At 44.9% G+C, this 14,261-nt stretch overlaps 1 protein-coding gene across 2 annotated transcripts in view; it reads right to left on the bottom strand.

The window, feature by feature from the left end:
• Positions 1–5,067: 5,067 nt before the first annotated feature.
• The window catches only part of EP300 (E1A binding protein p300), a 61,200-nt gene continuing 52,006 nt past the window's right edge, over positions 5,068–14,261 (bottom strand). For both annotated transcript variants that reach the window (XM_041481710.1, XM_041481712.1), the window contains 5 exons: positions 13,488–13,653; positions 12,704–12,868; positions 10,513–10,674; positions 9,783–10,064; positions 5,068–8,463 (listed from right to left, as the gene is read on the bottom strand). In XM_041481710.1, coding sequence (XP_041337644.1) covers positions 6,241–8,463; positions 9,783–10,064; positions 10,513–10,674; positions 12,704–12,868; positions 13,488–13,653 — 2,998 coding nt within the window. In that variant the 3' untranslated portion in view covers positions 5,068–6,240. The remainder of the gene's footprint in view (positions 8,464–9,782; positions 10,065–10,512; positions 10,675–12,703; positions 12,869–13,487; positions 13,654–14,261) is intronic.

Below are 14,261 nucleotides of genomic sequence, written 5' to 3'. Positions count from 1 at the left end.
CTGGTGCTCCAGGGGCCTTTTTCCACTTCCAGCACTAAGTGGCAGCCATTTGGTTACAGGCCTGCCAAATTCTTGTGTGCAGTGGGAAGTGGCACATGGCTTTCGTAAGGCTCCTCCTAGCTGACACTGTGAAAAACCAAAAGACTTGAAAGGGTTTAATTTTTGTCATGAGCACTGGGAAGGAAACCATTTTGAAGAAAAAGTATTTATAGACATGTAAGCCTTGGCTATACATTCATGGTACTGTCTTTGAAAAAGGAAAATAGGGTAGATGAGCTTGGAAAACCAACAAGAAAACAGATGGAATAATAGAAGAAAATATTCTGCTGAACCTTTGGCAGACTAATTTTACCAGGATAACTGTGAAATGAAGAGAGGGGTGTCCTGCACTGTGTAAGCACAGGCAACAGCCTACTTGCAGGTGGGAGATTTGAGCAGTTGCTGTTTTCTAGATCTCTCTCCTGGGCTGAGGAGCTTGCAGAAAACCCTTGTGGGATCATCCTTAATGCTACACTAATGTTCTTCCACATTTACAGCCACTTGTCACTAAGTTACACTGTAGAATAGACATAGCAATTGAACAATTTGTATAGTGAACAAATAATCCAACCCCAGACCCAACAGGCAACCCAGTTAAGGGCACAAATACCAAGTTAGCCTGTCCTTCCTTGCTATTTTACTACCACATTAAATCTGTCAATATATGTAACACAACTCTACATACAAATACTTATGAAACAGTAAATAATTCTTGACCAAATTCAAAAAAAACAAACAAGCAAACAAAAAACCCCAAACCAAAACAAAACCCCAAAAAGAAGCTGCAGCCATTTTCAAGGCTATCCTGACGTGGAGAGGGAAGAGTTAATTGCCTAGGAAATAAATCTCAGTTCGAAGTGCTTATCCCATCCCAGACCCCCAAGAAATCTGGCTTTTGAGAGCTGAGCTGTGCTGCCTCTCAATCCCTCTACAAGCTTTTCAAGGAAGACATGGGGCACCACTGTGACTGCCAGCTCACCTTTCCCAGCAGAAAGGGCAGCCTGGACCAGTAAGTCCAGCTAATGGCAGAAGATGATGTTACAGTATCCACAAGACCTGACACATAATATGCAGTTTACCAAGGTGGAAATCTCTTTACATGTCCTTTCCCAAAGCCCAGTTAAGGGCTCTCTCTGACTGTTTGTGGTGACACAGGAGAACTGGGCCCACCTGACAGAACAAAAGGCTTGAAATCCTTCTTTACAAACTCAAACTGAGATAACAGCAGGCAAACAGAAGAGCACATGAGGTCTTTTTCCTTTTTTTTTTTTTTTTTTTTTCTCCTTTTTCTTTTTTAAACTCATGAGTTTGGAGTTCTAACTCCTGGTGGCTGTAACTCAGGCCGTGTGGTTACAAGCCCTGGCAGTGTGGGTGGTGGTAGACCCAGGTCATGCCCTGGCTTTCCATCAGCAGGCCTGCTGGGATATCCACTGTCTGGCTCCCAAAGGTTCGGTCACCACGGCATTGTACTGGGAACTCATGTCAGCGCCACACTGCTGTGGGACAGCACAGACAAAGAAAAGCAAAAGTGAAGAGGAAACGGAATGAAAGACTCCTTGCTTTTCAGGGCAGCAGAAGCTCTGCACTTTTAGCCAAAGGATCAGAGTTGGCAAAGAGCTTTCTTCTGGTAATGACCTTTCAATTCCTGCTATTGCCCTGGGGACTGCAGGGGCACGAGGAGAAGCAAAGTACCCACTGCCAGTGCTTGGGTTGCATCCCACATAGCTCTGCACTCCCAAGATATGCCAGAGCCTGCCACCAGCCAGCACACCTGGGGAAAACCACAGTCTGAGCTGTGCCACCTTCACCAGGAGCTAGGAAGGGCTTTAAAGATGACTGAGGGAGATAGTGCCAACAGTAATTTCTCCACCCTCCCCAAACCCACCACACTCACTACAACAGGGAGAGTAGACCAGAGCCATGGCTGATTGCCCATCAGCTACACACAGCACCAGCCACAGAACAGGTTTCTCTTCTAAACATCCAAGATCCCTTCCTGGAGAATTGAAACCAAGACCCTGTTCTAAAGGAGTGCAACTGAAGCAAATTGAGCAAACCAAAAGGCCAGAGCACACCCAGGCAGGCAAATGCTGATGCACATGCCACACCAGCAAGGCTAACAGAGCAGCTCAGTAGCTCTCCGGCCAGTAAGCAAGCACAGATGCTGCTGCAATCCCAGTGGATGGAGTGTGTTGTGCTTTCACACGTTCAGGGGCCAGGCTCAGCTCTGTCTCAGGGTGGGATCTATGGCACACAATCTGCTTTGACAAGCTGAGGGAAGAAATGGCTCCTTGGGCAAACTGGCAGATACCCCAGTGTTGTATTGTAGGAAGGCACCTGCTGAGGGGGTTTGCAAAAATAAACATTCCCCAGACAGCACCCTGTGTCTGGTTATCAAATAAAAGCTCATTTTTAGGGTAAGAGGCCTCATCACACACTTAGGCAGAACTGGTCATTAGGAGCAGACTCTTCTAACTGCTGCTGTCTTTCACTACAGGATCTGTTCCAGACTGCCCAGAGAGGATGGGCTGGAGTCCTTGAGTTTGGCTGAAACTGGAAGCAGCAAAAAGACCATCTTGGAAACAGGAGGTGGAGTTTCTTACAGAGAAATTGCGTATCATATACTGGAAAAATGAAACAAAAGCTGGAATGGCTGTCACTGTCACATGATCTACGTCAGTCTGGTCATGGTGCTGCCACTGCTAAGAGGCCACAAGCTCTGCCTTATGTGAGGCTCTGTCAGGTTTTGCCTGGGCTTGTCTTGGCCTGCCAGAAGCTGCTGTAGCTTGTTTTGCTGTTACAACAGTTGTCTAATGACCAGGTGACTGCTACCAACATTGCCTTGGGTTTTGTGCAATTATCTGGTGTTTGGGTTACCCAGTACAAAAGAGACATGGGCACAGTGAATCCAGCAAATGGCAGCACAGTGACAAGACTAGAGCCTCTGTCAGATGGGGAGAGGCTGAGGGAGCTGGGATGTTGGAAGGTCAGACATTAGAAAGTTTACATCAGTGAACTACACATTATTTGAGTACAACCATTAGCATTTTTGTAACTGGACAATTGATATCTGACTGGATTGCTAGAACTTCAGGTGTGAATTCTTTTTGCTGGTCCAAGAGTCTAATAAATAGGAGTGAAACAACCTAACTTGGAAACAACTGAATGGCAAGAGAGATACAAATGACACCCTAATTTTGTGGTCACCCTGAAAATCCTCCCACTGCTTTAAACGGTCATAGTAATGCCCCAAATGCTGGGTTCTGGTTCTCCAGTAGAACCAGGGAAAGCAGAAGTAGAGGGATGTCAGGAAAAGAAACCTTATACAAATTTTAGACTGTTGATCATCCACATCACCTCAAAAACTGAACTTGGCTCAGAGTCAGCACCTACAAAGGACAGAGCAGCTGTGCTGTCACATAGAATGCATCATGGCATCTTTCAAACAAGTCTCTATTTTGGCGTTTGAAGCTGGAAGATCTGTAGTGTGCTCTGCAAGCTCCCAGGACTTCCCCACTTCAGACGCTTTGATGTAGGTCAGGAGAAATTCTAACCACGGTTTGTGTGCTAACTGAGCAGCACAAATGAAAACTGTTTCCACTAAAAGCATGTAAGTCAGAAGGCTGGGCACACTTTTCACTTCATTAGCCTGTACGTGGTCAGAAGGAACTTTTTTTATGCTACATCCTGAGAAGTCCCTCAAGGCTGAAAGCAAAGCTAGGCTTTAATTGGTGTCAGGGAAGGAAGAGGAGAGCTTTCTGTGCAGAGCACAAATCTAAACAATCCCAGGCTGCTGTCCTGGCATTCTGTTCTCCTTTAGGTCAGGAGCAGTCCCTCCCAATGCTCCAGGGTAATTGTGGGCTTGGTGCAGAGCTGGTCTGCACCATGCTGGGGTGAGCAGTATGAGGTTTAACCAAGGCTGAATACCAAAGCCCAGGGCTGCTTTCCTTAAGCCTGCCACAAGTTTTCCACCATCTTGCTGAAGGCTTGCCACCAACCCCTTTCTAAATCCAAGATTCATTGTCCTAATTGTGTTTATATCCAAAACTCAAGCATTTTACTCCCACTTTTGAAGATCTCTAACACCCATTCACATTGTAATACACCATTACTTTTATTTGGCACTTACCCCCTCCATCATCTTTCCATGAGCAGTTTTCCTGAGGTCAGCTTGCTTGTGTTATCTGTCTGGGATCTGCTGTTCCCAACACAGCTGGCATTACAGTTGTGCTCTGGTCCCATCTGGGTCTTCCAGGTGCATAATGCCCTGGTGGTGAGTTATTCCCTAGGCAGCCAGCACTGTATGCACATGCACACCATAAGGCTGGATTTTGGGGAGCCCTCAATGAACCAGCCACATCCACCACAACCAGCTTGAGCACAACAGGCGACATGACCGGATTAACTCCGTGTGAGCGCAGCTGTGGGCAGCACACAGCTGGGGTCACTGCCCACGCGCTCCACGGTGACAGCACCTCTGTTCAGGAATGCCTCTGCGTCCAGCAGGTCACCAGATGTGACACAGGGTGACTGGCACCCACACACCATCCTGGTACAGCACCTGCCTGCAGGACACCCACACAAGCTTACCTCGTGCTCACGCTTCGGTGCCAAAAGGCGCACAATATACTCCAAGTGAAATAGGATCTTTTAATATCACATATCCAAACAAATAGTTCTCATTTCAAAATGCAAAATAGGTCCTTTGAAGATCAGCTGCTCCCAGGCTGTGTGAGCAGGGCGGGGCACAGCTGACTGGCACAACTGTTGAGGTCAGACCTCGTTTCTTTGGTAAGATACATGCCGGGAACAACGCAAATGTAGAGTTGTACCAAAAGAGTCCATTTAGAAGACTAATTATTACTCCACACCCCTTATTAGAGATTTGCATTTTAAAACAGTCATATACATTAAATAGCTCTCCGACGTCTAGATAGCAAACATTTGAAGTAGCACATACTCTGCCACCCCCACCATTTTAAGAACAAGCAACACATGTGGGAGAGTAGGGAAACATTAAAAACAGGCTGTCTGTCTCACACAGTTTATTTAACAATAGGTAATAAGAAATCAATTTTAACAGTCTATACAGTGATCGAAAGTTCTTATTTATAAGTAACCAACTTTAATTGCATGATATACAACATTTGAGGGTTTTTTGCTTTCTATTTTCAAGTTTTACAGAAAATGGAAGAGGGTGGGAAAGGGGCATGGGAGAGAGAAAGCAAGCATAAAGAAGAAACCCCAGGGACTGTTTCTCAGGTTGAAATAATCCCATTGGAATTGTTTCTTACCCTCTTTTTTATGTTTTTTTTCCTTTGTTAGATGTAAAAATAACAAAAAAAATTCTTTCAAGAAAACAGAAACCACAATATATATACTACATCCATTTGGCAGCTGCCCCTGTGTATTTCCAAAAATGTTGTCTTCTCTCTACATGTACAAATTACTTTAATACTTGAAGTTTTTTTTTAAGCTCAGACTCTTGTATAGAAAATTCTTGGAGGACAAAAGTAGACTTCAGGAGGGGACTGAGTTATTTAATATTTTTACATTTTTCAAAGAATTGACATATTTCCAACCAAAGAGGAAAAGATTGGTATTTATTTTTATATATATATATATTTATATATGTAATGTAGTTTTAAAGCAACATTAACCCCTTTTGTCCTCCGGTTTTAGGAAAGGTTCTCCTGTTTTTCTGTTGTTCTGTTTTTGTGGTGGTTTTTTCGCTGTGACATGAATCAAAACCAGAATAGGGAAAATGTTTACCATCTGCCTCAGTAAATAATAACTATCAATATTACATATTTTCATTAATTTAAAAAAAAAATAAAACCTATTGGAGGTACGAGCAGGGCATCCTTTGGTGAACAACCAAAAGACCACCTCACTCCCCCAACCTCCCCAACGCACACGAGGAAAAAAAAAGCCAAGAAAAACGACTGGTTATGATTCCAGCCATAACAAAAATATATTCTTTGTACTCTACTGTCCCTCAGGTTCGTTGTCGGTTTGCTTTTAAAACCACAAACTCCTGCTGCAGAGTTCAGATGTGTTCCAGGGAAAAATGTCGTTTTAGCTAAGAAAGATTCAAAAAAATTTGTCTTCAGTACAAAAAGTCTTGCGAAAATAAGTTTTTTTTATTTTCTTTGTTTTTTAATTTTTTTTTTTTTTTGCTCCCAAAATGCTACAATGTGTCTAGTGTATGTCTAGTGTACTCTGTGAAAGGTTTGAATTCAAGTCTGAGTTCTCGGAGCTGAGCCCCAGTTCCGTGGCGCTTGTACCATGGAGGCCTGCCATGCCGGCATTGCTAGCAAGCTGGGAAAGCATTGCACTCTGGTCCGGGCTGGCAAAGTGCCCTTGATCCATGGGGTTAGCCTGGGCAGCCACCAGTCCTGGATGTGGGGAGCTGGTCTGCGGGGACACGTGGTGTGGAGAAGGCTGAGGCTGCATCCGAGGGGATGGGCTGGAATGAGGGGGCTGGGACTGGGGCCGCGGTGAGGGTACAGGCTGTGGAGAACGCACTTGATTGGTGAGCGATGAAGGGAGCTGCTGGCCCTGGAGGTGCGGGGACTGGGCCTGATTGGGGAGCATGTGCTGTTGGGGGCTCATAGGATTGGGCTGAGCTGGGGATCCCATCTGCTGCTGAAGCAGCCTTTGCTGGAAGGCCTGTTGCAAACTGGCTCCTGTCTCTGCACTCATGGCCTGTGGAAGCTGGCTTATTTGTCCCATGTTTCCTTGCTGCATCTGCTGCATGTGATGCTGCATTCGCTGCTGCTGCTGTTGGGGATACCCGACACCCTGGGGCTGCTGAAACTGGTTGTGGTTGGCCATCCCTGGCCCCAGCGCCGGTCCCGCTCCCTGCTGCTGCTGCTGCTGGTGGCGCTGCTGCTCCATCATCTGGTGCCGTCTCATCAGGAGATCTCGGAACTGGGGAGCCATCCCCGAGTGATTCATATTCATCTGCTGTGCCTGAGGATTCATCCCAGCCATGGCCTGCTGCGGCTGCTGTTGTGGCTGCTGCTGGGGCATGCTGGGTCTCTGCACTCCTGCTTGCATGGGGTTCATGTTCTGCATGGCTGGGTTGGGGTGCACCCCTCCTTGCTGCCCTTGCATGGCCTGCTGCGGCTGGAGCCCCGGCTGCCCCTGCGGGATGCCAGGCTGCCCCGCCATGCCCTGTGGGTTCTGGGAGCCCGCGTACTTGGCCGCCCGCTGCTTGATGAAAGCAGCCAGCAGCTGAGGGTTGGAGTGAAGGATGTTAAGCACCTGCTGCTGCTGCATGGGTGAGCTGGGAGACCTGAGAGTCCTCAGTAGGTTTTGTAAGGCCGCCTGGGGCAAAGGTTGTTTGGGCTGAGCAGCGCCAGGTACCTGACCCATCCCTGGCTGAGGGGCCATATTCATCGGCTGACCTGGCTGAGCTACTGACATCATGGATGGCCTCTGCATTCCTGGCTGCAGCTGAGCTTGGGGTAAGGCCCCCTGCACCCACGGTGGCTGCTGCTGAATTCCTGCTGGCCCCATTCCTTGATCTATATGGCCACCAGGACCTCTGCCTATCTGTGGAGGATTCATTCCCATCGGTGGCATCTGGGGCATCTGGTGCTGAATCGGCCTTTGGAAGATCTGAACCTGTGCCATCTGGCGCTGGGTCTCTGCTGCCCGCTGGATCTGCATGGCCATTTCCACTGCTGCTGGAGGAGGACCTTGAACCGGTGGCTGTGGTGGCTGAGGTGGAGTTGGAGGCGTCACCTGGCCACCTGCCTTGCCCTGGGACACAGCGCTGGGGGGCTGAGTTCTTGGCATGGTGTAGGGTGGCATGCTGTTGGGAGGTGCGGGCTGAGGCTGTGACACGGGCTGGGGCGGAGGCTGGGGTTGCGGGGTTTGTGGTGTCGGGGGCTGCTGGCCCGTTGGAGTTGTCGGCGTGGCCGGCGTGGGCGAGGGCAATCCTTGCTGCTGGCCCGCCACGCCCGTGCGCTGCATGCTCGCCATCCTCCTTCGGAGCATCTGCGCCTGCTGCAGGCGGTGCTGGAGCTGCTGCTGACGGAGCTTGTGTTTGATGTTGAGGCAGAAGGGCACGGGGCACTTGTTCTCCTGGCAGTGCTTTGCGTGGTAGCAGCAGAGAGCAATGAGTTGCTTGCAGATGGGGCACCCTCCGTTGGTCTTGCGTTTGCAGCCTTTGGTGTGTTGGACGACCCGTTTCATCTTCTGACAGGACGGCAGCGAGCAGTTGGCATTGCGACACTGGCAGGCGTGGACCAGAGACTGGATACAGCGCTGGATGCTCAGGCGGCGGGAGTCGCCGGGGCTCTGCGTCGTGGCTGTCTGCTGGTTGTTGCTCTCGTCATCTAGACCGAGGCCTAATTTTTCCATCTTGTGGTCATGGTTTTTAGTGTTATAGCAGGTGATGCACAGGTCATAATCCTGAAAAGACAACAAAGGATGAGTTATCAGTGTTCCTGAAACTCCATACAATAAATGAATAAATGATGTCCTGCCACCTCAACAAATTACTCCCAGTCTGTTCCAGGCAAATTGTTGCTCTAGGGAAAAATTCAATCTTTCATGTCATGTGGAGGTAACTAGAGAAGGAATAAATCCAAATCATAGCCAGGGAAAGTGTGTGGGTGTAAGGGTGTCTGAAAGCTACACAAATATATAAACCTTGAAAAACAAGTTGGCTCTGAGCTAGAAAGTCACACATTATTCAGCTGGGCCAGAAAAATCCCAACAGGAAAGGAGAAGAAATAGGCAGGGGACAAATAGCTGCTCATCTGCTCCTACTTCAAAAGAAGAGAGAAGGAGTGGCAGAAGAGGTACCAGCTTTCAAAAAAGAAGGAAAGCTGCATTTTCAGTTTGCTGATATGAGTTAAACAACAGAGTGCTGTAAGAACAGAATGCATTCTGTGAAAGCAACCGCACATGAGTTTGGATTAAATCATTAATCTTTAAGAAAAAGACCAAAGTTCTTAGGATTGACTAAACCATAGGAAAATTAGAATTTACTTCCTGGTATATACCAAGAAGGTAAAAGCACATGTGTGTGCATGTATACATACATATATACACACAGAGGAATGGAAGTATCAAATTGTAATTAGGATCAAATCTGAGTCAGTCATTTGCTTCCAGCAGGCTAGAAAACTAAGTTAGAAGCCAGATACAATGATAATCCAGCTTCCAGTGGGCATTGAACCAAACCCCTGGACTCGATCTTCAAACACACTGGTTTTGCAAACACTTCTGAAGACACAAATGCCGTTTGCAGCATTCTACAGAGACACAACAGAGAAGAGGAGACACAGGAGTATTGGGATCTGCCTTGCAGCACAGCAAAACCTCTGTGCCAGTAAACCAACAGAGAGCTCTCTTTACAGAAATACTGCTGCCCCACACTTCTGACTCTGGAAGGAAAATGTACGCATTGCTCTTCAGAAAAATCAGCTGATCCTACCATTCCAGCTCAAGCCACGGCTACAGTTCCCAATTTCTTAGGCAGCAGCACCTTAAGTAAACTACAGAAAACACTCTCTTCCAGCTCTCCACAAGGCAGAAATCACAACAAGTAGCACATCAGCAGAACCACTTGTTAAGGAAAATGTTTTTCCTCCTTTCTGAACTGCCAGCAGATGAACTGCACAGATATTTTTCCATCAGTTAATAATGAGAAATCAGTTGAGGTAAAGAGCACTCTGGGCACAGAGATGCAGGGCCAGAAGCAGGGAAAACTTCACCAAACATACCTCACAGACAGTGCAATGCCATCTGGTCTCCACGTGATGCTTGCACTCGTTGCAGGTGTAAACAAAGCGGTCTTGGCTCTGGGTATGCAGTTCCACCAGCATGCACATGGTTGACCACTGAGCCCTTCGTAGTGAGGAGAACTCCAGGTGCTTGTCTCTAGCAAGGGTTAGGAAAGCATCACGCCCATCCATCAGGTCACATGGAATGAGCGGGTCAGGCTCAATGATGGGGGGCAGGGAGTTGGCTGCAGGGCCAGCAATGAGACGGATGACAAAGAAGACCTGAAAAATAAAAAGACTTAATATGCTAGCACTCATCAAGATGTTTTGGTCACCAAACCTCATTACAGAGTGTACAGTTCCAGGATCAGCTAACATCTGAATGACCTGCTGACAGGTGGGGTGCTCGTGAGGCCTGGGAAATCTCGGACCTCTGGGTGCCCTGCAGGTTCACTTTCCTCTGAAGAAATAGGAAAGGGGTACTGGACTGAACAGTAACAGAACTGCTGTGGCAATTCAGACTGTTAGGAAGTTCTGCACAGCTGCATTTATTCCCACTGCCCTTGCAGCAAAGAGCACCCAGACTTACTGGTACTGGTCTGTCTGGGTGAGCCAGTCAATTCTCCAGCCAAACCTGTATAATTTACAGGGCATGACTCTGTTTGAAGTATCAAAGCTTTGCACACCTCTTTACTGAAGCAAAAAAATTCCTCATTCAATCAACTCTTACCTCCTTGTGCTTCTCCATAGTGGCATACAGCTTTTGGGAGAGGTCATTGGATACATTGGGCATGCCAGGCTTCTTCTTATTGCCACGACTCAAGCTGCTCTTGTTTTTACTTGTCTTCTTGTTGTTCTTCTTTTTGGCATTTTTGCTGTCTCCCTTGCTCACCTAGCAATTTTAAAGACATTTTTTTAAAGACATTTTATGTCAGGTATCTAAGCAACACCACATCACAATTTTATTATTTTTACATATTCTATAACTGCAGGACAAAACACACTTCACAATCATTTACTCTGAAGACACATACTAGGGTCCCCAGAAACATTAAATTAACTCCCTTAGAATTACTCCAAAAGATATCAAGATCAGCAATACATACCTCCAAAAATATTAAAAGCACAGGTGCCCAGGATGTACAAGCAAAACTTTATATAATGAAATTTGTTTGTCCATAACAGCTACACACTCCTGGACAATCACCAAGGGGTTCAGTAGATGAATTCTCAATACAATTCAAAAGTAAAAACTGCAAACTGCAATTGATATTGCGCTAAACAAAGGTAAGAAAGACTTAAACCACTTAGATTTAGTTTGCTACAGCTCTGACATTTACTTTCAACAGAATGCATCAAACTGATTTTGGTATGAAGCTGTTGTTCTGAGTCCAAAATGCATTAGCAGTGCAACTTCTAGCATGCACCTGTCATACCCTGCAACACTCAAACAAAACAGGTCAGCTCAATTTCAACTCTATTCTGTTAGCAATGAACAGTTTATTGCTCGCTGGGATGCATAGAGAGCCCCTCAAAACCCCACAGCATAAGATGATCAAGGATCAAAGTAATTGTTAGCCAAACAAGCATTTTTCCTAAGCTTAAAATAACTCTGTCAGAATGGAAATTCCCAGTGAAGATGAATGACTATTGCATCACTTTACAGTACAGTTTATTATTGCCCCTTCTTCAAATATGAAACATAGGATCAATAAAGAGTTCAAAACATTTGTAATAATAATAATAATCAAGTTAAATTGTAATGTACTGCAAGCTGGCCCTGTGTCAGGAGTTTGGGGCCAAACTGCTGTGAAGGCTCAACTAAATATTGACCAATCTCACACAGAGAGCTAAATCATCCTTCACAAGTGGTCTCTGGGTATATTATAGAGATGAAGACCTTGTGGAAAGCAAACAATAACTTCCTAAGAAAAATGCTACTTAATGCAAATTTGATATCCTGCACTTCGTTTAATCAAAGTCCTTGAAAGAAGGTATTGCAAAGAGCAACACAGCACAATCACAATTTTTCACTGTAACATTAAACCTAACTTTTTTTGATCCAAAGATCTTCCAGCAAAAAAATTCTAATTCCCCCTCCAAAATCTAGTACCTGATAAGGTGACGAAGCAGCAGTGTTTAAAGAGTTAACTAACAAGTACTACTGCATGAGCAAAACTACTAACCCTATCCTACATTCACCACATCTTCCATAGAAGTTCAGAGCATGGCAAGGACAGGCAGATGCATAAATTCTGCATCTGTTCACTTTCAAACTTATTGTTGAATTAAGAGGCATCTCTTTTATTTTTGAGGTTTTTTTTTTGTTGAACTTGATAACACGGTTGTACATTCTCAAAAAAAAAATTGCAAAAGACACCAGCAAGAAATTTCTCTAGTTTAAAGTAGCCCAACAGTTCTGTAGTAATTTGTGCTTCAGTCATCGATGCCTTAAAGCTACTAAACAAACCTATTGAGAGTCAAGTACTAACCCAAAGCATTCCATTACTTTCTGCTAAGATTGGTGTTGTATCATCTAAGTTAGAATGAAAAGAGTGAACACTCTTTAAAAGCTAATCCTTAAGGAAAAAACTTCCAAATCAGGCTGAGGTGGCAACATGATCATTGATAACAACTGGATTTCAGCAACAAAATATTCAACTAGCAGCTGTTTCAACAAAATTGCCTTTGGTAATTAGATAGTTTATAGCCATATGAACACCTGCTGTTCATCCAGATGTAATACCCTAGTGGTATTTTACCAGCTCTAATTTATAAACTGTAAAATGGAAATGTATTTTAGAGTGAAAAGTGAAAACCCCAGTTAACCAAAGTGCCTTGTGCCCCTCTTTTTTTTTTATAACTAGCCTTATCTAATCAGAACTTTTACATTAGATCATGAAAAGCAGAAGCATCCTTACATCTGTGCTTTCATTACTAGTGTTTTCTTCTCTCTTCCGTTCTTCTTCCTCTTGCTCCAGTTCCTTAATGCTCTCCTCCAGAACATTAGGCCAGAAGTCCCCTTCAAAGTAAGGGAGCTCCTTTGCACTTGTTAGACGGTCTTCTGTTGCCTGCTTAAATATATCCTAAAAGAGAGCAAGCACACTTTTGGTTATCACTATTCCAAGTCACATAGGGGAAGGCAACGTTCTCAATGAGTGACAAGAAAAGGCATCAGCAGACTAAACAAATGAAAGCTTAATATTACAACTCATTATACGAGTGCAAATTTAACAATGTATCTGTTACAGTTTGTCAAATACATTTCAAATATTCCCACTCAGAAGAAAGAAATCATTACTGTGTGCTAGACTTCAATATGTATTCTTACCAACTGGGACAATGTAATCACCATAATCTCAACCTTCATTTAAATCCTTATAATTCCAAAGATTTTACATACTTCTAACTGCATCAGCATCCTAACCCTGCAATTTTATCTAACACAAGAAGATTTAAGACTCCATATATGTTTATTTTGCTCTTTTGAAGTATTCCTCAAGAATTTAGCTTGTTCTAAGGAACCATTTCAGAAGGAACTATTTCAGAAGCTACATGTTTTGAAGAGAGTATGTTTTAAACTTTTCGTGCTCAAATTCACTTAAAATTAATGCAATAAACACAAAGAATCAGGCACAATGCATAAGGCACAGAAGAAATCAAGGCAAGATTGACCAATCTCCCCCAAGCACACACTTAACACACCTTGTAATCATGGACGATGCGCTCTGACACAGACTTGTCCAGCATCTTTTTGTACCACTCTTGCAGTCGCTTGGGTTTGGGTATCTTTTGGTCAGGAGGATGGCAGTGGAAGATGTAGTCATCTCCTTCGCTGGGCGGGCACGCCCAGATGTGTCCAGTAGTATACCTGCCGTGGTCAGACAAAACCGGCTCGTGCGGGCGCTGACAATGACTCGCGCGCGCTCTCCTCTCTGACACCAGGTGGCGCCACCTCAGAGGTTGGCAGCTCTTCCCGACCTAACATTTCCATCTTTTCACTAATTTTCTAAAATTCAGAGCTATATATGGAGCCCTTATACGTAAAGGGTGCACATTTTACAGCCTACATAAAAAACAAAGCCTGACACAAACCTGCAACGACTATCTCTCAATTAACAAATGGGAGAAAGACTGAGTCTAGGTATTTCAGCCGTGAAATCTTGAGACAGAGCAGTAATACTTTATCTAGCAACATTTTGAAAAGAGATTTACTTACAGCATTCACTTTTCTAATGTAAATCCTCGGGTTTTTGAGAATCAGTTTTAAAAAGTATTAGAATTATATCTGGGAATAAACAGGCACTGCCAACCTGTGGTATTGGGTACATAATCTAGAGTATTATTAAGATAGGCGACAGCCAATTAGTAGCAGCTGCAGCACATACAACACCTAAGATCACTTCTTTATCCTCAGTTCTTCTCTATTAGTTTTTGAAGAGAAGTCTAGTAGGAGGAATAATCAGTTAAGAGAAACAT

The sequence above is a fragment of the Pyrgilauda ruficollis genome, unplaced genomic scaffold (genome assembly GCF_017590135.1).
Source record: "Pyrgilauda ruficollis isolate IOZ18807 unplaced genomic scaffold, ASM1759013v1 scaffold56, whole genome shotgun sequence".
In the NCBI taxonomy this organism is placed as follows: Eukaryota; Metazoa; Chordata; class Aves; order Passeriformes; family Passeridae; genus Pyrgilauda; species Pyrgilauda ruficollis.
The sequence above is the reverse complement of the archived record's forward strand: the minus strand, read 5'-3'. Positions and strand labels throughout refer to the sequence as shown.